Genomic DNA, 23,905 nt, shown 5'->3' with positions numbered 1-23,905 from the left:
CTAATGGACTTTCTGCCCCCCCTGGGGGCAGATGGGGGCTTTAGCCGCCAATCTGCCCCATGGGGGGGGGGGGGGGGCAAAAAGCCCACTAGACGCCAGGGATTTTTTGGGGGAAAATTTTAATTAGGGTGGGGGTTGCCCAAAACGGCCATGTCCATGCCCCCATCCCCACAAAAATTACAGCCTTCCTGCCCCCCTGGGGGGCAGTTGGGACAGTAGCCCCCAGTCTGCCACCCCGGGGGGCAAAATGCCCAGTAGACGCCGGGGATTTTTTGGGGCAAATTTTAATTAGGGTGGGGGCATTGGCATACCCGTTTTGGGCAGCCCCCACCCTAATTAAAATTTGCCCCAAAACTCCCTGGCGTCTAGTGGACTTTCTGCCTCCTCTGGGGGGCAGATGGGGGCATCAGCCCCCAATCTGCCCTTTCGGAGGGGTAAAAAGCCCACTAGACGCCAGGGAGTTTTTTGGGGAAAATTTTAATTAGGGTGGGGGTTGCCCAAAACGGCCATGCCCATGCCCCCACCCCCTCCCCGAAAAAATTACAGCCTCCCCCCCCCCCCCCGGGAGACAGATGGGGCAGTAGTCCCCAATCTGCCCCCCGGGGGGGCCAAAAGCCCACTAGACGCCAGGGATTTTTTTAGGCAAACTTTAATTAGGGTGGGGGCATTGGCATACCCGTTTTGGGCAGCCCCCACCCTAATTAAAATTTGCCCTTTTTTCTTTGTTTGTACCTACTGCTATGGTATTTTTTATTTACCGGGGACTCCCATTCCGATGACGGGGAATGATGCAAGCTATGAGAATCTATGAAAGTTACCAATACTGGAGAACCATAGTTACAGGTAAGTAACTTGTTTTCATACATCTTATCACGTGTAACATGTATCACAATTCAAAATTGCACAAATACACCACAAACCAATATTAAACAAAACAAACACTTAATGACTCTTAAGTCATTACAACATTAATGGACAACATCAAAAGCGACTCTCTTACAGACAACCCATATGTCATATAACACACAAAATAATCTTTTTGTTCCACAATTTTTACATCCAAAAAACAGTGTGAATTCTTTTAAAGGAAAGATTTCTGCGCTGCACCAATTAATGAAACAATTTTTTCAATTTATCTTAACCAGGCAGAAAAAATCATATTATTGACCACACTTGTTTTTCCAAACACAACAAGAAGGTTGACGCGTTTCGGACCCCACTGATTGTTGACTGGGTGTTCTCTTCAGGACCAGACACTCTTTGGCGAAATCAGCCGATTTCGCATTAGGACTCAAACAAAAGCTGTCTTATGAATATTTAATATCTGCAGAGCCTATCTAACTTCATGGTGGCTCTTGAGAGGAGGGTTTACCGTTGAGCGTTCTTCTGTTTATAAGGTGTATACAGTCTCGTTGCTGGAACAGTTTCCCTTAAATAAAAGCTGACGGTTCCGAATATTTCTGAGACGCACGTCCGGAATGAATCGCGGTTCACGTATAAATAAATAAATAAAGAAGCGCTGCCGCTATAGTTAAAGTGGCCCGCCATTTCTAAATAAAATATAAAAGCGTGCAGTGTGATGCCTTGTAGGAAGGTACGTCGTGGTTGGAATAGAGGAAAATCATTAAAGAAAATAGTCCAGTCCTCATGGGAGGTTACAAATGCAGACAAGGCTGTACCAAGGAGGGACTACTAAGCCTATTCATGAATCAAATGCTGAGATTTAGAAAGCACAGTAACAGGAGCCAGTTAAAAAGATGGGCGGGAAATGGGCGGAGCTTCGTGTCCCTACCTGAATACAGCATGCCTCGCAGAGCATGCTCTGCCCTGTCTTTACCTAAAAAGGCAGCTAAATTAATGTATGAATGCTGCAGGGTTTATACAAGGGAGGAAGGCTAAACAAAAGTATGCCTTAAGACAGCAAGATTTCTACCTGGAAGCATTGCCAAATGAGTCACGGCTGCTGGCTTTGAAGTCCTTCTGGAGTTTTTCATTGTGTGTGTGTGTCCTAGATGAAGGCTGTCCATACCAGAGAATGGTTGTTCACAGGCACAGCAGAATGCTACGCGTTCAGATGTTATCAGGGGTAAGAGATCTGATAAGGCATGACTGAGTCCTCTCGTTTACTAAGTTTAGCTGAAAACAATTGTTTTCAGAGGCATGCTAGAAATTCACTGTTATTTCAGCAAAGGTTATCTACCCTGTCGTTTCACTTTCATCAGATAGGTCACCCAAGCAGTAATGCACACAACAAATCTCCAAGGATACTGTCTGCTTCTTAAAACTCTTTCCTCTATGCAGATCCCGTGGTGTACATATATAATCTATATAATGAGAATCTGCCTCCATTGATAGATTGGTAATGGTCACCTATTGGAAAGTCTATCCAGTCTGGTCTCAACTGACCCTATGTCTCAGTGATGCCATGTACAGTTTTTGGGGGCTAAACGCCTTTTCATATGGACGGGAGGGATAATTGGTGTGTTTCCAGCTAAGCCTAAAGTTGGTGTTCTAAACTCTTTTTTTAAAGATAACTGGATGTGTGGATTCCTCAGGAGCAGCCTAGGTAAAGCCTTAGGTGGGTTGTGCCCAGTTTTGTGGAGCAGGGACTGGAGAAGTGGTGCGGCCGAGATGCCTATCACGCTGATCTCCGTTTGAGCTCCATTTAGACACCATTGGCCTTCATCTAGAATTGTGTGCAACACAATGTTTCCCTGATATCCTCAGTTATTCACCAGCAAGGTATGGGCCATTTTATCAGTTCTGTACATCTGCAGTTGTAGTTGATGGTACTAGATTACCTCCTAGATTGGACTCTGCTCTGACACAGCCAGATTGATATCACACAGTATCCTTGCTTCCCAGAATTCCTGAGATGTAGAGTACTCGTTCATGTAGCTATTGCAAAATGTTCAAACGTTAGGCCATTACATTCTGCATCCTTTCAAATGACTTTTCAAAATGCTTTCTGTGCTGCCATTGTCTACAGCACTTTTTAAAGATGCCAAACTTTTCTGCATAGTGTGATGAGTGCATTTGTTTGCTCCAGAACCTGTTGTTCATTGATTTTAAGGTCTTTATTGATTATTTTGTAATAAAAAGTACAATGTAAACCTATCGTGTACACAGAACTACTTTTCGCATTTAGATGCATTATCTTTTTTGCGATCAAAATATTTGAACTGAGCAGCTTTGGATTGTCCTTCGTTGGCGCTTGTTTCCTGCTCTAGTCTAACCACACTGTTCACTAATGCCAACATTCGCTTTTCTCTCTTGTTTTGACCCGTAACTAACTTATCATGTGCCATGTTAACTGTCTCCTTGTCACGGAGCCCCTCCATCTGATTCAGCCATGCTACCCTTCTTAAAATTCTTTCCCTTCTTAGTAGCCATCTTAAAATCTTTTACTGCATTGCGGCTAGTGTGGCTGGGTGTCTGGGGGATCCATCACCTACTTGTCCATCACCCACCACTACGGCAGGTTGTCAGTCACTTTGACTTACTGTCTTCGATTCTTCATTTGTCTTTCCTCAGCTACTGCTCATGCCACTATGTCCCTTCCCACCCACTCATCTGGGGCAGTTGCAATCCATCCATCAGTCGCTTAGCCAGGATGAATCCCAATGTAGCACATTTTTTTGTTGTTTTATCTTCCCTTTCTTCTTTTTAGCTAGCACACCCCAACAAGTACTAGTGTTTGTACTGTGTCGGCCCTGTATCTATTATCCCATTTAATTTTGATACTATTTTTGACCAGTAAATTAAATTTGAAATTGTGGACACTTGTCATGTGTTAAACATCTACTGTAGGTCCCATGCATCTAGGGCACTGTTTTTGTCTGAGATTCATTGGTTTTGGATGTGTCCCGGGCATGTGCTAACTGCAACCTGCCATTTTTGTGATGCTTATGTTACACTCCCAACCTCTCTGGCTACAGTGCACTGTACAGGATAGTTACCAACTTCTTTTCTAACACCGTACTGAAAAGTATCTCAAGAGTTTGTGTATTCCATGGGGTCTCTAGGAAGCTTTCCATAAGTCTCCAGCAAGTCTTGCCATATGCATAAACTGCCCGGTTCCAAAATGTTCCTGGGTCTCCTGAAGCTTGAGGAAGCTGGCATTTGGGTATTGATCTCCCCCTCCCGTTGCAACCACCCTCCATCCACGATGGCTCCAGTAAGTCCTCCTAGTAACTTAAAGGGTCGAATGCTCCACAAAAGCGTCTCCGTCGCATACAGGATTCTACAGACCACCTTCTGGATCACTCTCACTCGCACTTCAGGTAGCTGTGTTAGTGTGAAAGGACAGAGTGCAGGGGATTTGCTACACATCATGTACATGTCTTGATGTGAGTCAAGTTTTTCCCATATTTCATCAGTTTTGTACCTCTCGACTGCATGCTGCAGCTAGTATTCTGAAACACCTTCTCCGTTCTTCTGAGCAGCCTCAATCTGACTAAACCCTCCACCGCAGGGGAGGGGGGCTGAGCAAGCCACACGAGCCAGGGGGTGGTGAATGTATAAAGCGTGATGCTGTTATTCTGTCCTCTGGAAGGAAGAGACACGACACTGGAGCCAGGAAACACAGAACATAAACTATCGGCACAGAATACAGCAACACCAGTACGGAGGCACACAATCAGTCGGTGAACTGAAAAGTGCGAAGCCCTGCGCTGTGCTGAAAGTCACTGAAGCACTGACGTGGCCCTTTATACATGGCACAGAGGAGTGTTGTCAGGGCTCAGTTCAGGATGGGCCACTGCCACAACAGAAAGTCATAGGAGATATGCCGGCCACACCCTCTGTGCGTGCTGGAAGACAACTTGTCCACCCAAGATAGGTTTCCTGGTGTCGTGCAAGAGGTCATGGATTTGGGAAAAAGGGGGTGGTGATGGACAGAGTTTCTGAATGATGCAGAATACTCTTACCAAGTCAAGAGATCATGGTTTTAATCCATCACCGTTTTTTAGCTCACTGCACCATCCCCGCTCAGAACCTGGCTACATGCAAATTAGTCTGTACCTGTCCCAGTGCATGATGGGAACAGGGCAAACCAAACTACCAAGCCAATTCTTATACTGGGAAGGAAACAAGCTTCCGGGGACCAGTTTCTGGCATCACAGCCTTCGTCGGCCCGGCTTGCCTGAATCCTGATGGTGCAATGAGCAAGGGACTCACGTCTGAGCATACCCTCCCACACTGAGTGTGGATAAAATCGATTTGGGAAAAAGGGGGTGGTGATGGACAGAGTTTCTGAATGATGCAGAATACTCTTACCAAGTCAAGAGATCATGGTTTTAATCCATCACCGTTTTTTTAGCTCACTGCACCATCCCAGCTCAGAACCTGGCTACATGCAAATTAGTCTGTACCTGTCCCAGTGCATGATGGGAACAGGGCAAACCAAACTACCAAGCCAATTCTTATACTGGGAAGGAAACAAGCTTCCGGGGACCGGTTTCTGGCATCACAGCCTTCGTCGGCCCGGCTTGCCTGAATCCTGATGGTGCAATGAGCAAGGGACTCACGTCTGAGCATACCCTCCCACACTGAGTGTGGATAAAATCGATTTGGGAAAAAGGGGGTGGTGATGGACAGAGTTTCCGAATGATGCAGAATACTCTTACCAAGGCAAGAGATCATGGTTTTAATCCATCACCGTTTTTTAGCTCACTGCACCATCCCAGCTCAGAACCTGGCTACATGCAAATTAGTCTGTACCTGTCCCAGTGCATGATGGGAACAGGGCAAACCAAACTACCAAGCCAATTCTTATACTGGGAAGGAAACAAGCTTCCGGGGACCGGTTTCTGGCATCACAGCCTTCGTCGGCCCGGCTTGCCTGAATCCTGATGGTGCAATGAGCAAGGGACTCACGTCTGAGCATACCCTCCCACACTGAGTGTGGATAAAATCGAGGTCATGTACAGTCTCCTCCCAGCAGGTATGTTGACCCTAAAATAGTTGAACTCCTCTTCGAACCGTCCATGGTCTTATCTTTATCCGTCTTGGTCTTACGTACAGTCAGTGTTGGTGGTACCCTGGGTGACGAGGACAAGACAGGGAAATGACAAAGTGATGTATGCACCAGTCTGAAAAGTGAAAGAAAGACCAATTATACTGAACACAACTGTGTTCTTACTAATGACAACACAATTCATTTCTTATTCCAATAAATATAATTTGTAACAGTTATGGCATTATTTAATAGACTTCAAGTAGTCCCAAGCACCCTTTTCTCTGTACCAAGTTTGACCCTGCTGCTTTCCCCTGCATATATTGGTACATGAAGATTCACAGCTGCAGGGTGTGATGACCGAATGCACTGTAGGACACTTTAAGCCAGTACTCCTTGCAAGAGACTCATTTAAAATGACACACATTCCGTAACCACATCTCCCATGAGTTTCTTTATCTTGTCCAGTGAAAACTGAATTCATGCCAGAAAGAATAATTGTCCATTTAGCCAAGTACTTCACTTAATTTAAGAGGAGAAAGATTTGTATTATGGAAAAGCAGAGGCACCCACATCCAATGCAGTCCTAATACATCAGACTGCTTTACTTCCTAGGTTGCTAAAGTTGGAATTATAACGGAAAGAGCTGTTCTTGATGCTCAGAGTGCCAGGCCTGTCTACTTACTCGTCTCCCTGAGCTATCTCTGCCAGCCCACTGCAGCTGGTAGACGCGTGTGTGAGCCCAGGCAGCGACAAGTGGGAGCCTGCACTTGTAGGCACACTTTTGTCACACAGCCTCTTTTGTCTTTGGTACTTCAGTGATTAACCAGGCTGAAGGCAATCTCTTCTTTTGAGGGCAATGTCTTCATAAAGAGGGAATGATGGAATAAGAAAGGGAGTTTGTGGCCAGAGATGTCTGGAGAAGTGTTCAAGTTCCTAGGTTACTTGCTTGTGGGAAATGTGAGACCAGTATATAGCAGAGCACAAGAGGTCAGGGAGGAAGATAATGAAAAGGACAACAAGTCCTCCCAGGGTCAGACTAGGGCTTAGGAAATTGTGGAATTTTGCATAGTGTACCTCAATGAGAAGGGCTGTTTTTGGTGGTCACCACACTGCACACGCAGAAGAACTTTGGAGAAGAAAATCCTTGGTTACATCAGTAAAGAGGAGGGGTCGTTTGCAAGCGAGAAATTTAAAAAAGCAGCCTGGTTTGGAGTCCAATATTACTAGATTACAGGGAGGAATTGATAAATCAGTATATGCAAGCACTATCTGAGTGCCAACTTGCTTTTTTGGGAGGTGGGGGGCTTGATGGGCGAGGTGTGACCGGTTCTTTAGCAATGCAGGATGTTCCAAGGATTTTGACCTTTGAGTAGGCTGGCTGCTCTAGGTTTATTTGGTGAGTGGATTTAAAAAGTTGGATTGACTGAAGGGCTTTAAGGAAGATTTGAAGAAACTGTGTACCTGGGCATATAGCAGTAGTCGTCAAGCGTTTAATGCCACCCCCACCACCCCCCAGTATAAAACAAAAATCATTGCCCCCCAGAATTTTTCACAATGATTCTATTCAGTTTGCAATGTTTAAGTATGTCTAGCCTTATTTAAACATTGGAGTTAGGTTAAACCTTTTTTAAATGGCTCATTACAGAGTTTCAGACTGCTGATCATTTGTTTTCAGCTTAAAACAAAGCACTGCTATCAGCATGAGGATTCTTTTGACCAGAGCCTGGCACCCCCCCCTGGGATTAGTTAAGGCCCACCCCCCAGTTTGAAGACCCCTAGCATAATAGGGTTATCATATTGGTTCTAATGTAAGGGCCAAATACACAGGCTTTCTGAGTGAATGAAAATGAGGGCTGTGGAAAGCTGTTCTGTAAAATATGTATCTGTTGGGGGGTGAAATTGATAACATGTAACCCATAAAGTCAACCTGTCAGGTACTAAACCAATTTAGGCAAAGAAATACAGGTCATCGAAGTTAAGAATAATGAGCAGATAGATATTGGTCAAAGAGGGTCCAGCAAAGAGTCAATGCTGTATAAGGAGTCTTAGTGAGCTGATCATGTGTCTCCCTGTAAGGGTAGCACTGGACACTAGCAACTCACCATATCATAAACAGTGGCAGCCGTGGGTGTATGTGGGCAGCCATATGCACGTTATGCCACAGGCAGTTGAACATGAAAGGGGCTCTGGATTTCTCTTGGACTCTCTACAGTTGGAATCAAAGACATTTGATCTCCCATCGCAGATTTTGAAGGCCGCATTTAATTTACCTGGTTAAGAATTCTGAAATCAAGCACGCCAGGTACAGCATTATACCTTTATCTCACATTTGAAAATTCTTGTTAAATTTGTGTCACAAATGTGATCATACCTCATTCTGTTTTTAGCCACTAAGTGTGAGCAATTTACCTTGATTGCTCAATTTATGGTATGCCATACAGTAGTATGGCTACTTCCCAAATTGACTTCTGGAGGTCTAGTATTGAAATCACAGAGGTAGCATGAGTGGCTTTTTCTGCAGATATTATTGTTAGGGAAAAATTAAGATTGTCAAAGATGAAACTGCGTGTTCTCCCTGCTGGCGCTAGATGCTGCTACTTAAATAGCTGTCCAAGGTTGATAATAGCAGCTTTACTCATATGAGTTGGTACAAAGGTTTGCAACAAATACAGAATAACCGAGCAGGGTCACGTTTGCGCTACATAAAACCTTTCAAATAAATAAAATACAAGATCCAGTCGGAGCTATTTTATTTTAGAACGGAACATTTTTTTTGTTTACAGTTGAAAGAATAGAGCTGTTAAAATGGTGAAAAATGTTGAAAACTGGGAATCTCAAGTTCTTACCGGTCCAGCTTTAAGACCCCAAACAGACCAGGCCCAACAGAGAAAAGCCAGCTGCCAGGTCCTAATGAACAAATAGTTATGTTACCCTTTGACCCAGACTTCACAAAGGACCGGAAACACTTTGGTTCCAATGCCTACAAAGCTCTCAGATGCTTATTAATTTGCGGACATTCAGTTGGGCATTGTTACTAGAGGCACAGACAAAGTAACAAGAATTAGCACACTCATTACAGAGACCCTGGACCACAGGTTTTCGAACCACTGTTGTAGGGGTATTATGTTGACTAGGCAGAGACACAGAGGGCATCTCACCTGCTCTTGTTGTTGTTTCTCTCTTGGGATGCTTCATGGTCTCTGTCCGCTGTAATGATCTGTACTAGGGCAATGTCCATCTTTTGTCCAGTGGATGCTTCTGGACATCATTCCAGCACACTGAGGTTGTAGGTAGACCCTTCAGATCCATTTCAGCACCCCGGTCTCTTGGACCAAACTTATTTGTAGCTCGGTCCCAGCTGGAGGAATTAGGCAACATAGAATTTGGGTATTCAAGAAGCACTTTTCTATTCTATGCAGATCTTCAGGGGCGTAGATCGTCAAATTATGGATGTAGGACATCAGTAGATATTCCGTCCAAGAAAGCTGGAAAAGACCTTCGGTCCAACTTGCAATAGTCAAGTGGCTTAGTTTGAAACTGTAGGTGATCTGTCACTTGGCAAAGTAGGCATTTGTATGAGTTCCATTTTGGGAGGTTGGGGGTGCGGGGGCGACTAGCCTGGGGCTAGCAAGTTCATATTCGAGCTGTAAGGCTGGCTGCACATCTCTTTTATGATCCTTCTGCATGCGGCTAGTAGCTTCAGGAGGAGTAAAGCCTCGTCCACAGTGCAGGCCCTTTGTTGGTGCCTCACACTTCTGCTATCATACAGATCTTGAGTCATTCATTCATTAACTTTTTTAATATATGATCTGTTGGAGAGGGGGCCTAGTAATGGCGAGGGGAGGATCAGTACTTCTCATCTCTGTGGGTATCTAAAAAGGCTTCTCCATTTTCAATAGTTTACCTACCATTTTCTCCTGAAGCAGAAAGAAGGTAGTTACTTCCTTGGCATCTAACAGAGGGTTCTTCAGCTATCCACCACCCCCCTGCCCGCGCCTGTAGCTCTGATGGTGTGCACACACAGCAGCCACCTAGGTGAACTCTGGCGTCTGAGACTAATTGATAAAAATCAAACGCAAGTAACTTTCAGGAAGATATTTTTAAAAATGGAGAGTAGGATATCGGCATGAACCCCTCCCCACTCTATATCACCCTCACTAGTACCAATGACACTGTCTCTTGGTGACCTATTAGCATTGTATAATTAAAAAATCAAATCTCTGCCTTTGGCCACGTTTTTCAGTCTATCACCTCAAGTACCAGGAGTTATAGATATCCTCCTCCTAGCTGTACCAAGCCCTCTTTTAGAAATATGAAACAGACTAGCCCAGAACGTGTTTGGGGATGTGGGTGTGGGAAGAGCAGGAGTGATATTAACGAATGACAAAACTGTAGGTTTCATCACAACCCCAGTAAGAATCTAAAGTACTGTATATGTGGGCTGAATTACTGCAGAATTTCAGAACTTTGTTGCACTTTCCAGTGGAGTTGAAGAGTTGCTATGTAAAGAGTAGTGTTCAACAGCGCCATTAATGTGAATAGCAAACATACTCTTCAAACTGGTGTGCCACAGACTCTAGTTTATATCACCTGTACTTTGACTTACTATCAGGGCTTTAAGTGGGATGAAAAAACTGGGTGGGGGTCTCTTAAAGGGGCATGGCCAATGTAATTAAGGGCATGGCTTAAATACACGTAAGCTAAAAATCTGTGCTTAGCATAGTGTTCCGCCTGACTTGTATTTTGCTGTTTCTGTCATTGCATCCAGATATATGATACAACAACTAATATCATACCTACAACACGTCAGGACTATTGGCTTTGTCAATGGTTGTTAGTTGCATAGGATCAATAAGCAGCAACTATGTCTTGTTATATATAATATTGAAAAGCTTCCACTTAAAGTCCTGGTGACAACACGACAATGTTGCCGCTCCTGAGTTTTAAAAAGAGAAGGGAAATCCAGAGAGAAAATGACTCTCTCTAAAGGATTTCCCTTACCTACAACGCTCACCTGGCATGACGTCATGCCGTAGCATCTCCACTAGTGAGAAGTGAGCAGTGTGAGCACCCGCACACATTGTGCCTGCTGTCACAGCAGTCCGGAAAAAAGTGGACCACCTGTGCCAGGGCACAAAACAGAGCCCGATAGGGACTTGTTTTGAGGCCCCCTTTAAAAAACTGCCGGTGCTCAGCACGGTGAGACCCGTCCCACTTAAGGCCTTGCTTACTATGTAAATATACACCCACGTCCTTTTCTCTTCTTCAGCTTTCTCTTGGCTGCTTCCTGACCTTAGCTGCTCTTTCAAGAGAGTTTGTGGTGCAACATGCAAGTCTAATGCACTTTTAGTGCTGCTGTCGCGAAATCGAGAGAATATCATAAACATCTGTCCTGAGATGGGAGCGCCAGAGCTTTGGACTCACCACAGATAACCGTGGTCTACGTCTGTCGTGAGGCCTTAGAAGCATTAAATCTGCTGCTGTCCTGGAAAGAGAGAGTTTCTTTTGTACAGATTTAAAAGTATCCTAATTTAACAGTTACATTTGGAATATTTTCATTTAGACTATACAATATGTTTAAAAAAGAAGCTGCCCAGATTAGTAGTTGCGTGGCACTATCCATGAGTGAACCAGCTCTATTTGATGGAGTTGTCGCCACTGGAGATTAAGAACGGTTTTGTGAGACTGTTCTTCTTCATTTTGGGGCGCACGAGCAATCTTGGGTTCACCACACAAGTATTGTTGCCCGCAGGTGGTCCAAGAGGGTTTAGCCGCATCCTATGCTGCTGTCTAGCACTCCAGTATCAATCAATTCGGATTTGTAGAGCACGGCTAATCACCCGCAAGTGTATCCAAGCGCTGGGTTATTGCTGGGATCAGTCAAAGAACCAGGTCTTGAGTCCTTTTCTGAATTCCGGGAGGGGGGATGCTGTTCTGAGGTGAAGGAGGTCGTCGTTCCAGGACTTTGCAGTGAAGTAGGAGAAGGATCATCATTCGCTTTGGCAGATGCGGAGAGTGTATGCGAGGGTGAGGGATGCGGAGCGCAGTTGTCTGGAAGGTTGGTGGAAGTTCAGGCGGTGGTTGATGTATTCTGGCCTTGGTCGTAGGGGGTGTCGGCGGCATGTGTCAGCATCTTGAATTGGCATCTTTTCTGAATAGTGAGCCAGTGGATGTTCCTGAGGTGGGTGGTGATGTGGGTCTCTTTGGGGAGGTCGAGGATGAGTTAGGCAGCTGAGTTCTGTATCGTCTGGAGTCTATTTAGGAGTTTAAAGGTGATTCCTCACTATGGCTTGGTTGACAGTTTTCCTGGTGTTGACGGGAAGCCATCGGAAGCTCTTTCGGGGCATGCTGAGGGTGCAGGAGCAGGCAGAGGAGACTGTGTTGATCTGGCGTTTCATGGAGAGTTTGCTGTCCAGTATGCTACCAGGATTGCGGGCATGGTCTGTCGGGGTGGATCTCATTTCAGAGGTCCAGGAGGTGTCATTCTACAGTGAGGTGTTGGCCCCAAAAATCAGCACTTCCCTCTTTTCCTTGTTGAGCATGAAAGAACATTCTTGGTAGAATCTTCTTTAAGCACACTGGGCATTCATTTATGTAAGGATATTAGTATTTTATTTGTCTACACATCTTTAAAAAAATATATTTTTATGTATTTTATTCATTTGCCGTTTTATATAGAGTGAATAAGACCCAATGGATGGCATAACACTTTACATTAGAATAGTTACTAACAAGCAATTTACATATCAACAGTTTCACAAAAGAATAGAGCATGTAAGCAGCTTAAACAAGAAATTGTTTCAGTAAATGCCTAATAAGGCTAAAGGATTTCTAGAATTGAGTAGTGCATTGTGTGTCCAGTAGATGATATTCAATTCTCGTCTGAGGGTAGTCTTTTCGTAAAAGACAACGACTTATTGTTTATACTGCTTGTGTTCATAGCAGTATCTGTACTGTTCTGAGTGATACTTCCAATATGGCTGGTGATGGGGATGGACTATATTCGTCATATTCCTAGGTCGTTTAGCTGTTAACCTTTTTTTTTTTTAAATCTGTTTTATTTTACCATGTGAGACAATACAAAACCTAAACTTATCAGTGTTGAGATCCTGAGACACAATGCTGGTCAGGATTATCTGAGCATACATTTTGATGCCCTAGCTCACCTATACCATGCTATTACATTATTACATTAGCGAGGTCCAAAGTTGCTTATCGATTTGTTATTAACATTGCAAAAGCATATGTTTGTCCGCACATGCATTTTACCACCGGTTTTGCTAAGTTCATCAAATCAGTGTGCCATTGAAAGACTGATATTTTTATGCAATAACCCTGATCAGTTGTACCCCTTGATTAATATATTTTTTATGTGTATAAAGGCAGGTTTGCAATGCCCAGAAAATTCAGTTTAGTAATGCTTTTGCAGACTATTTTAAAATAATTGACTGCAAATTTTTTTTATTTAAATTAATTTGAAAATGTGTTATTGCTGGACGCTATATTATCATGTTCAAACAATAATTTTACGTAATTTCAAATTCTCATTACTCTGTTTTTTACTAACCGTGCATTAGTTACTTCATGCATAGTTTTCTGCTGCATAATCATGGTTTCCTGACTAGTTCTGTATTATCACATTGAGATGACTGAGATCTACGTGTGCAGAATTTTTCAGAATGTAATGAATGAGTGAACGAATGGATAGCTAAGTGGGGCAAGGTACTGAGATTATCTTTCTACAGAATGCCCTGGCATTTCACACCAGTGATGCTATGAGAGTCTGCTGAATTTGTGATCTGTGTAGGGTGAGGGGAGCAGGAGGAAGATCATCAATGCAGTCAGTTCTTTTAGCCAGATTGTTGGCAGACATTTTAGTCGGGTTCTTGTTTTCCTCATTGCTGAGCTATCTTGCTCTGTGGTTCAACATCCCGCTGCTTCTTCCTACTATCCCTTGGTATACTTTTAAATCCATCAAATGTAGCCAATGCCTCGAGTATATATTGTATGGTAGTGGTTCACAAGTCTGTCAGTCCGTGCTGATAAAAACACTATTTCCTTCGGTGTTGTCCTTGTGCTTTTGAAGCAAATCTGTGGCTGGCCTCAATGGCACATGCCTTTTTCCAGAAATGAGGTACAAGGTGTATTATCCAGTATGTCCTCAGCCCTAACAGGATTGTACTTTTGAGCAGTGTTTCAGTAAACAGCACTCATAGTGGTTTGGCTTTGCTAGTTTTCCAGGCCTTGTTCAAAATGCTCCTGTTTTTCGAAGACTTAATAATAACAATGTAGATATCCTGGAGCAAATGTGGACATCATAGTGTCCGAATGTCATCCCATAGGCTTTGGATGGAATTGTCCAATCAGGATTACTTCATAGTGTGCATACTCTCCTTAAAAAAGGTTCCTAAGCAAAAATTGAGCAAAGCAATACTTTGGATTTCAAGGTCTCTGCTTACCTAAAGAAATCTGCTTTGAAGAAACAATTCCTGCGAATCATTTCAGAATTGAAAATAAGGAAGGGATTCACAAATGACTCCAGGGTGGTGACTGGAGTATGCCAGGAGTGTGTTTCTCTCAGTGGGACCTTGACGTATATTACTAATGGTCACCTGATGTTTTGTGCCCGTTTTCTTTGTCTCTTTGGTTGAACACTTATGAGATTTACCCCCGATGGGTTAATTTTCCTTACTTTACTTGTTCAAGTTGATAATAAAATACCGTTTATATATTCATTGTAATAATTCCTGGGTATTACATTTTTGTTCCCAGATTGTTTTGCTACATTTTTCCTTAGGGACCATTGTTACAGTAACAGTCTCATACCCTTGGTCCCTAATGACCTTAAGGTTCCCTTGTATTTATTTACATACTCTCCTTAAAAGGCTTGTTTACTAGAAAACACCTTTTCCTTTAAATAACTTTGCATCAACCAGAAAGATCTTTTTCTTTTAAATCACTTTGCAAAAACCAGGCCCACGTTCAATGATTTCCCTACATTCCAGGGAGTTTGGTAGAGGTCTAGCAATGATCCATATATGGTGGTATCTTGTAATACCAAAAGAGCTGTTTCTATACACAATTCGAACAAGTTACTTACCTTCGGTAATGATATATCTGTTAGAGACATAGATTAGTTATAGATTCCTTACCTTAGAAATACCCCCAGGCGTCGGACTGGATCAGGAAAGTTTTTTTGTCAGCAGTACCCATGCGCGTCAAAATGTAGTGTCGGTCGGCTCCGCGTTCCTCATCGACGTCGTGGTTGCCGGGATGATGCCGCGGTAGCTACTTAGATGCTGCCCTTGCGCGCTGTAGTCAATTCTGTACACGACTTTCCATGCCAGAAGCGCAGAGCCATGCAAGACACTGACCACTGGTGCACAAAGCTAGGGCCCTGAAAGGAAGTACTTAACCCTAGAAATCAGTTCACAGAACAGGAAGGATGGGTCGGGGGGTAAGGAATCTATAACTAATCTATGTCTCTTACAGATATATCGTTACCGAAGGTAAGTAACTTGTTCATCTGAAAGAGACAATTAGTTATCGATTCCTCACCTTAGAATAGATACCCCAGCAATACCAACCCAGGAGGTGGGTCTGTGAATCAAGTTCACTCCAGAAAGTCCTGGAGAACAGAATGGCCAAAGAAGCAGTCTCTCTGGACTTGGCTGTCCAGGCAGTAGTGTTGTGTGAACATGTGCAGCACTGCCCACTTAACTGCCTGACAGTTGTCATTAAGGAGGACTCCATGTCCCAAAGCAGTGGTTGCTGCGGTCGCACTGGTGAAATAGGCGCCTAACCCCACTGGAGGTTCCTTCTTTGCCAAGGAATAGCAAGCTTTGATGCACAAAACAACCCATCTAGAAATGGTCCGTTTGTGCGCGGCCTGACCTTTTTTGGTGCCCACATAGCTAACAAAGAGCTGGTCATCCACCCGGAATTGCTTTGTGCGATCCAAATTAAATGAAAGCGCACGTTTTGGATTCAGACTGTGGAGCCTCTCTTCCTCTTTGGAAGGATGCGGAGGCGGAAAGAAGGTGGGCAAAGTGATGGTCTGTCTGATGTGGAAAGAAGTAACCAATTTGGGAAGGAAGGAAGGTAAGGACGAGTTCGAAGGACAACCTTGTCTGTATGAACAGCCAGATAAGGAGGTTTAGAAGAAAGAGTTTGGAGCTCACTCACCCTGCGCGCAGAGGTGATGGCCACCAGGAAGTCAGTTTTTAAAGTCAGAAGCCTGACAGGACAGTTATGTAGCGGCTCAAAGGGAGCGCACATAAGATGCGTAAGAACCAAGTTTAAGTCGCACTGGGGCATTAAGAAGGGAACAGGAGGAAAAAGATGAGTAATGCCCTTAAGGAGGTGATTTACAACAGGGGACTTGAAAAGAGAAGGCTGATCAGAAAGCCTAAGAAATGCTGAAATGGCCGGGAGGTAGCCCTTGAGAGTGCCCAGAGCAGAGCCCTGCTGGGCCAAAGAAAGGAGGAATAAGAGAGCCTCAGAAAGAGGGGCGAAAAGGGGATCCACAGCCTTTGCTGTGCACCATGCCACAAATTTGTTCCATCTGCAGGCGTATACAGTATTAGTGGAGGGATGCCTGGCTGCCTAGATAACATCACAGACTTTGGGAGGAAGGTCGAAAGCTGTCAACTGTCGCCGCTCAGTCTCCACGCAAGGAGGTAGAGACTGGACAGGTTCAGGTGGATGACCGTCCCCTGCTGCTGTGACAGAAGATCCAATCAGACTGCCTCTTCGGGAGGAAGATCGATGGCCATGTGTAATAGCTTGGGATACCAGACTCTTCGTGCCCAATCCGGAGCCACAAGAATGACTTGAGCCCGGTCGTGCCTGATCTTCTTAAGCACTCTGGGCAGAAGTGGTATAGGCGGAAAGGTGTATAGAAGACCTCAACTCCACTCGCGATGAAAAGCGTCGCCGAGCGAGTACCATCTTGAAAATTCCAACGCAGAATTGCTGACATTGTGCGTTCTCTATGGTGGCGAATAGATTTAACCAAGGCTCTCCCCACTGTTGAAAGAGACCTTGCACCACCTCCGAGTGAAGACGCCATTCGTGATGCATCATGCATCTACGGCTGAGTTCGTCCGCCCTTGCGTTCAGCGAACCTGCCAGGTGTTGAACCACCAGGGATATGCCCTTATTTGTCGCAGTGCCACATAGCGGAGGTGTTGTCCGTGAACACCTGCACCACTCCTCCCCGGACAGAGGGTAGGAATGCTTTGATTGCAAGATGAATCGCCCGAAGCTCCAGAAGGTTGATGTGGAGCCCGGACTCCGCCTCTGATCTTCGCCTCCCCCATGTGGCTGCCCCATCCCAGAAGTGATGCATCGGTCACCACTGAACTCTTGTTGGGGAAGGGAGAGAGATCTGCCGTCGACCCAATCCTGGTTCGTTAGCCACCACTGCAATTGGTGAGCAGTGCCCTCTGAGACCTGGACGCAATCGGACAGGTTCCTCTGATGTTGTGCCCACTGGAACTTCAGCTCCCACTGCAGAGCCCGTATATGCCATCTGGCATGGTCCACCAGCAGGATGCAGGAGGCCATCAGGCCCAGTTGCCTGAGGGCCATCCTGATCGAAACCCAGGATAGAGGCTGAAAGATCGGATCATAGCCCAAATATCCTGGACTCACTGTTCGGGAGAATAGACCCGAAACTGCGTTGTCCAAAACTGCTCCAATGAAGAGGAGCTTCTGAGAGGGAGTGAGGTGCGACTTCAGCACGTTGATGGAGAACCCCAGCGAATGCAGGAGAACGGCCGTAGTCTGGAGGTGGGAGACAGCATCCTAGGGCGAGCCTGCCTTCAATAGTTAGTCATCGAGATAGGGGAAGACTGGAACCCCTGATCTGCGCAGATGAGCTGCGACCACTGCCATCACCTTTGTGAACACTCGAGGGGAGCTGGTAAGGCCAAAGGGGAGCACGGTAAACTGAAAATGCTCGTGGCCTACCGTGAACCGTAGGTAACGCCTGTGGGCCGACAGGACGGGGATGTGGAAGTAAGCGTCCTGCAAGTCCAACACTACCATCCTGTCTCCAGGGTCGCGGGCAGACAGGACCTGAGCTAGCGTCAACATTTTGAACTTTTCCTTCCGGAGGAAGCGGTTGACGTTCCGGAGATCCAAGATAGGAAGCAGGCGTTTGTCCTTCTTTGGTACCAGAAAGTAGTGGGAGTAGCAACCACAACCTACTTCTGGGGCAGGAACTCGCTCGATGGCTCCCTTGTTAAAAGAGCCACAACTTCCTGTTGGAGAAGGGCCAGATGATCCTCCGACATCCGATCGTACTGAGGTGGCATGGCTGGGGGGGGCGAAGTCTCGAAGAGGAGGGAGTAGCCCCTTTGGACTATCTGCAAAATCCACCTGTCCGACGTGATGGTGCGCCAGTGGGGGAGGTGATGACGAATCCTCCGCCCACTGGCGATCGGTGGCCCCAGAAGGTCGGACTAGGAGGGTTTGAAGGCTGCTGCAGAGGGTGTGGTGGTGGACTGGCCCGCTCGCTGGTCCCCAGACCCAAGATGGTGGTTCCCACGTCCCTGGCCGCGCAGGGGCTGAACAGCTTGCGCCGGTCTGTGGCCCTGGGTGGAACATGGTGGGTCACCCCTTCCGTAGCCACGAAAGGGGCAAAAAGCAGACTGCGCAGGGCGAGTGGTGGAGAGGCCCAAGGACTTGACTGTAGCCTGTGAGTCCTTGAAGCGCTCTAGTGCGCTGTCTGCGTTGTCGCTGAACAAGTGACAACCATCAAAGGGCATGTCCATAAGGGTAGCTTGGACATCCCCAGAGAAGCCAGTGGATCTCAGCCAGGCATAGCGTCGAAGGGCTACTGACGTTGAAATCGTCCTACCTAGCGAGTCGGCGGTGTCTAGTCCACAGCATATGGTAAACTTCGCTGCGTCTCTCTCCTCGGCAACTGCACGGGAGAGAACGGCCCGGGCCTCCTCCGTGCACTGGGGCAGCACCTACGCCACCGTATCCCACACAAAGTGGGTATAACGGCCCAACAGACATGCGGTGTTTACCGACTGCAGTCCTAAGCTGGAGGAAGAAACCTCTTCTTCCCAAGATGGTCCAGCTTTTTGGATTCCCTATCAGGTGGTGTGTTAGGGAATGCGCCTTTGGCTGTGGAAGCTTCGACTACCAAGCTCTCGGGTGGGGTTTTGGGAGAGGAAAGTGGGGTCGTCCGGGGCTGGGCGGTGGAGTCGGGCAATCATCCTACACACAGGAGCCCCTGTGTTGGGCCTGGACCAGGTGCCCAAAAGGATGTCAGGGCTTCATTAAACTGCAGCAGGGGCTCTGAAGAGCTCAATGCCGGTTGAAGCACCTCTGTCAGGAGGTTAGTCCTGACCGCCACTGTAGGGAGCTCGAGGTTGAGAGCCTCGGCTGGCCTACGCAATACCACTGCATAAGACTCTCCCTCCTCTGTAGCCACGGTAGGAGGAGACAACATGCCAAGGTCTGGTGTGGTATCCAGACCACTGCCTTCCCCCAGTTCTTCTCTCCAGTCCGTTCATAACCCAACTTGTCAGTCAAAGGGTCTCTGGCCCCCTCCAAGTCCTCCTCACCTTCCTCTGGTTGCCAATCTAGCCTAACAGAACCAGGGTCACAAAAGTACCTGTTGGCACCGGATCCGGCGTCAGTCGACGCCGGTCCGGCTCCGTGTCTACATCGGGGTGGAGGCCAGGGTCGACGCAGGCTGGGGACACAACCGGCGTCTGCTGCGGACGTGGTGCTGGTGGAATCGGCGCCGGAGGAGGTGTAATCAGGTCGACCGGCGCTGATCCCGATCCAGGCCTGGATCCAAGGAGACCCTGCAGTGCTGGGGCCGAAGCTGCTGGCGTCGAAGGCCCATGGCCCCCAGCCTAGTCCGCGGGGCCCGAAGGCGCGCAGGCGGAGTCTTCATGCGCAAAGGTGAGAAGCTGGGCAGGGGTCGCTCCAGGTCCCGGGAAGGGAGGGAAACTCAGTCGACCCTTCGGGCTCCATACGCAGAGCTGCGGGAGGGGCACCACTCGCATCCCTTGTCGCAGCGATGCTTCTTCGACTTCTTCTTGTGCTTCGACTTACCTTAGCAGTGTGAAGAGAGTGCAAAGACTTTGAAGAAGACTGGTGGTGGTGGTTCTGCAACCGGTCCTTCGACTTCCCACGCGACCGGAACCTCGAACGGCGCAGAGCTGACTGCCGGGCCTCAAGAAGCTTTTGGTACTGCTCCCGCAAAGACTTCGGATTCATGGTCTGGTAGTCGGAGAACGACTTGGGGTCATGGTCGCGATCCAGGCAAAACAGACACACGCGGTGTGGATCCGTCACTGACATCAGCCGGCTGCAGGAGCCACAAGCCTTTAAACCGGGCATCCCTGACGTGCACCAGGAGTCGACAAAAGTCGGCCAAATAGTCAGTCAAAAAGTGACTTGAGGTACCGCTCTCGCCAGATCTGCGCTGGCTGGCACATAAAAAGAAAGAATTGACATCAGCTCGCGAGGGCAGTGTCTGCGTAGCTACCACGACGTCATCCCGGCGACCTCAACAACGAACACGGAGCAGATCGACGCCACCTTTCGACGCGCAGGGGTACTGCTGACGAAAAAACTTTCCGGATCCAGTCTGACGCCTTGGTGTAATTCTAAGGTAAGGAATCTATAACTAATTGTCTCTTTCAGATAATAGAGGACAGAAAGGTGTGTTTCCTTTCAGTCTGGTGAATCGCTTAGTGTACAGCACTCATCAGGTCATGAACTTCAACATAAGTTTGCCCCCACTGTATTGTTCAACTCTCCATTACCCTAGAGACAAGCTGCACATTTGCTATCGATGTGTGATTGACTTTAGTAACCGTGAAGTTACTGCAACATGTTTTTGCGTTTTACCTCTCAAGAAGCAGAAGAAGCATTGATGATACTTTGTGAGGGGGGAGCTCATGTGCTAGTATAGTTCTTATATAGATGGGCTTGTGCGTAGTTCTGTGAGGTAGGCTGAAGACCCTAGGTACTTTGATCTCCATGCTAACATTGATAAGAGGGACTGTTGTTGGTTGACAGTGAAGCCTAAGTTGAGACATATGAGTAATGTGTAGTGAGATGGTGCTATCACCTCAGTCAGCATCCTAAATTGACCTTCTTGTAGAAAGAGTACACGCAGTATGGTGTATCACCAGTGAGTGTTGATACACACAGAGTAATGTATGGGAGAGTGTGCAGAAAAAGGTGTTTACCTTCCAGGGCATTATATAAATTGGAGCACTGTATGTAAGCGTGGGCAAAGTGAAATGTTGTGTTAAGGGACCTTTATATTTGGAGAGGTTAACCCAAAGGAAAGCGTTATACGAGAGACTTCTACCACCATAGACACCATGAGATATACAGAATAATGTACAGACTGCACACAGTGAGTTAATTCTTCCAGTAATGGCTATTGATCTTCTACAGTAGTGAATATTAAATTAGGTAAATGTTATGAAAGTGAGTGCAGTGACCATACTGGGAATTAAATGTTCAGGACTCAGAGATAAGAGTGATAGGGCGTTACACCAGTAGTGAGAGCTGTCCTGCTCCTTCGTATGTAATCAGTTGGCTGCTTCGTCATTACTGCTGATAGATGTTCATAATTTATTTTCTCTATTTTGTTGTAGGGCATTGTGGGCAATTTAGCCAGCGGCAAGTCGGCTCTTGTTCATCGGTATCTAACAGGCACCTACGTTCAGGAGGAATCCCCGGAAGGTAGGTCAAAAACAGTTGCCAGCGAGGTCTTGTTTTCCAATTTGGTTATTTAAACCATAACAGGAGCTAATCACTGTCTTTATATCTTTGCTAGAAAGACTGTACATTCGAAAACAGAGCGTATTGTGGTTACTACTTCTATAGTGTGTGCTTAACCAGAAATAACATTTATCTAACATCAGATGGTATTAGCCGAAATGCAACTCTGCCCATTGACTTGAGGCTCACTGTGGCATTCAATGAGAGAGCCCAGAACCCTCGCTTCTCTAGGAAGCATGAGAAGGCTTCTAAATGTTTTCATTGGAAAGCCCTGTCGATTACTTTCTATCCCTTCAACTAGTGGGTCTTCATCCATGTCCATGTGCTGGGAGTAAAGTGCCCGGTCCTTCTTCAGCAAGGCAGGAATTGAAACACAATGAGTGTGAGCAGATTTACTGAGCCTTCTTCCTTCACAGGAGTGCCAGTACTCTCCCATTAAATTACATGAATTCACTGCCCAGTAACACTAGTGCTGTCCATTTTGTCTAGAAGCTACGGTGCGTCATCTCTTCATGGACAAGAAATATCTGAACTGTCCCAATCAAAGTAAAAGGTGTTGTTGATGGGGAGTCTGAGAATAGCTGCAAACACGTGGATTCTCTCTCAGTTCAGAATCCTCCTCCAAGCACAAAAGTGACTAAAATTATTAACAAAGCAAGTTCTTCATTTTGACAAGAGAGAACAATTCCACTCTGGTGCAAAAATATTTATCCGTTAACGGTCCTTCTCAGATTCTTCGTATTGGTCGCTCCTCAGCAGTGTTCATTCAGATAGTTGTAAATGTTTGTGTTAAAAAATAAAAAAATAAAAAATTTATTGATCTCTATTGCATCTGTTTGCAAATGATCACTGCTCTGCTGAAGAAACCAATATTCTGGTTTACTCCCTTTCCATGTGCAGTAATCGATAATCTTTTGTTGATTTTTCTAATATAGTACCCAAAAGTGACATAGATACATCTCTCCGAGAAATAAGCAAAAAATAATAAACGATGACCTAATCTATTCACTGATCAGTAATATCTTATTTCTCACACACATATACAGTGATCAATAATCTAATTTTTCCTTTGTGTTATTGATCATGTTCTTCATGCATTGATCATTATTTTTGGTTTTCTCATGCAGTGATCAATCTGGTATTGTTTGTTCCCTATGCAGTGACAACAATCTGGCATTGATCTTGTTGCTCTCACTGCGATCACACTGCAAAGGTCCCTGTTTACTATACAGTGAGCACTACTTGTGTTTTATTATTGGTGTTCTACAGTACGCTGCCCTGATTATTCTCATATGCACCCTGCTTTCTCTGACATACATGTCCACCCAGATTTCACCTTGCTTTTTCGGTACCAGCTCTGGTGTTAGAAGGTGCGGTCATCACCAACACGCGTGGATGGCTGTATGCTGTTGAAGTCTTTCCTACCGTAATGTGAAGGAAGAGGGATGTAACATCCTCTCAGCTGGTGCACACCAGGGCTTCCCACAAGCCGCACTGGTTCAATGGCGTTGTTGGTCAAAGAAGGACGTTTGTCTGTTTACTGATTGATCCCAGAGCAGAGGATAATATATTGTGGCAGCCGTGCTCGTTTGTGCTTCACATTTTTCTTCACTGTGGGCATTAAACATTGGATAACAAGTGGATGAATGTCTGAAGGATGGCAAACCACTTATTCCTTTGCTTCCCTTTGTACATAGTCTTGCGGTAGCAAAGGCAGACAGGGGTATTCATTGTATTAACTATGACCCTCTCCTGTCAGATTTTAGCTTAAACCCAGACCTCGCCTGGAATCTTACTTAGGCTGAATCTGTCCAGCTTTAGCTAACCCCAATACGTTTGATGAATGCCAAGCACAGTTGCCTGTTGTTGGACACCGTGTTGACTTGTCAGTGGTTTCCCCTCCGAAAAGAGAGTTTTCTACTGTTTGGGAAGGAAAGCTTACTTTCTAGTGATTGCTAAATGGGTGTCTAATACACTTTGATATACGTCAATCAGTTTTAAAACTTAACAAGAAAAGAAATGTAGGGTAGTCGTTCAAAGTGAAGTTCCCAACATTAGAATCTCGAATACATATAGACTTATGTACAGACTCTCTGCACATTGGGGGATTGCCAGTATTTTTTGCTACTACAGTGTTTTGTGAGTCGTGTGTTTCAGTGCTGTGTTCACATTTGT

The 23,905-nt window shown here is 45.8% G+C and overlaps 1 protein-coding gene across 5 annotated transcripts in view; it reads left to right on the top strand.

Moving 5' to 3' along the window:
- AGAP1 (ArfGAP with GTPase domain, ankyrin repeat and PH domain 1) overlaps nucleotides 1-23,905 on the top strand; it is a 1,249,585-nt gene that overhangs the window by 519,169 nt on the left and 706,511 nt on the right. For all 5 annotated transcript variants that reach the window (XM_085645106.1, XM_085645103.1, XM_085645105.1 and 2 more), the window contains exon 3: nucleotides 21,604-21,691. In XM_085645106.1, coding sequence (XP_085501232.1) covers nucleotides 21,604-21,691 — 88 coding nt within the window. The remainder of the gene's footprint in view (nucleotides 1-21,603; nucleotides 21,692-23,905) is intronic.

The sequence above is a fragment of the Triturus cristatus genome, chromosome 3_1 (assembly GCF_964204655.1).
Source record: "Triturus cristatus chromosome 3_1, aTriCri1.1, whole genome shotgun sequence".
NCBI classification, from domain to species: Eukaryota; Metazoa; Chordata; class Amphibia; order Caudata; family Salamandridae; genus Triturus; species Triturus cristatus.
This window is presented reverse-complemented; position numbering and strand designations above follow the sequence as displayed.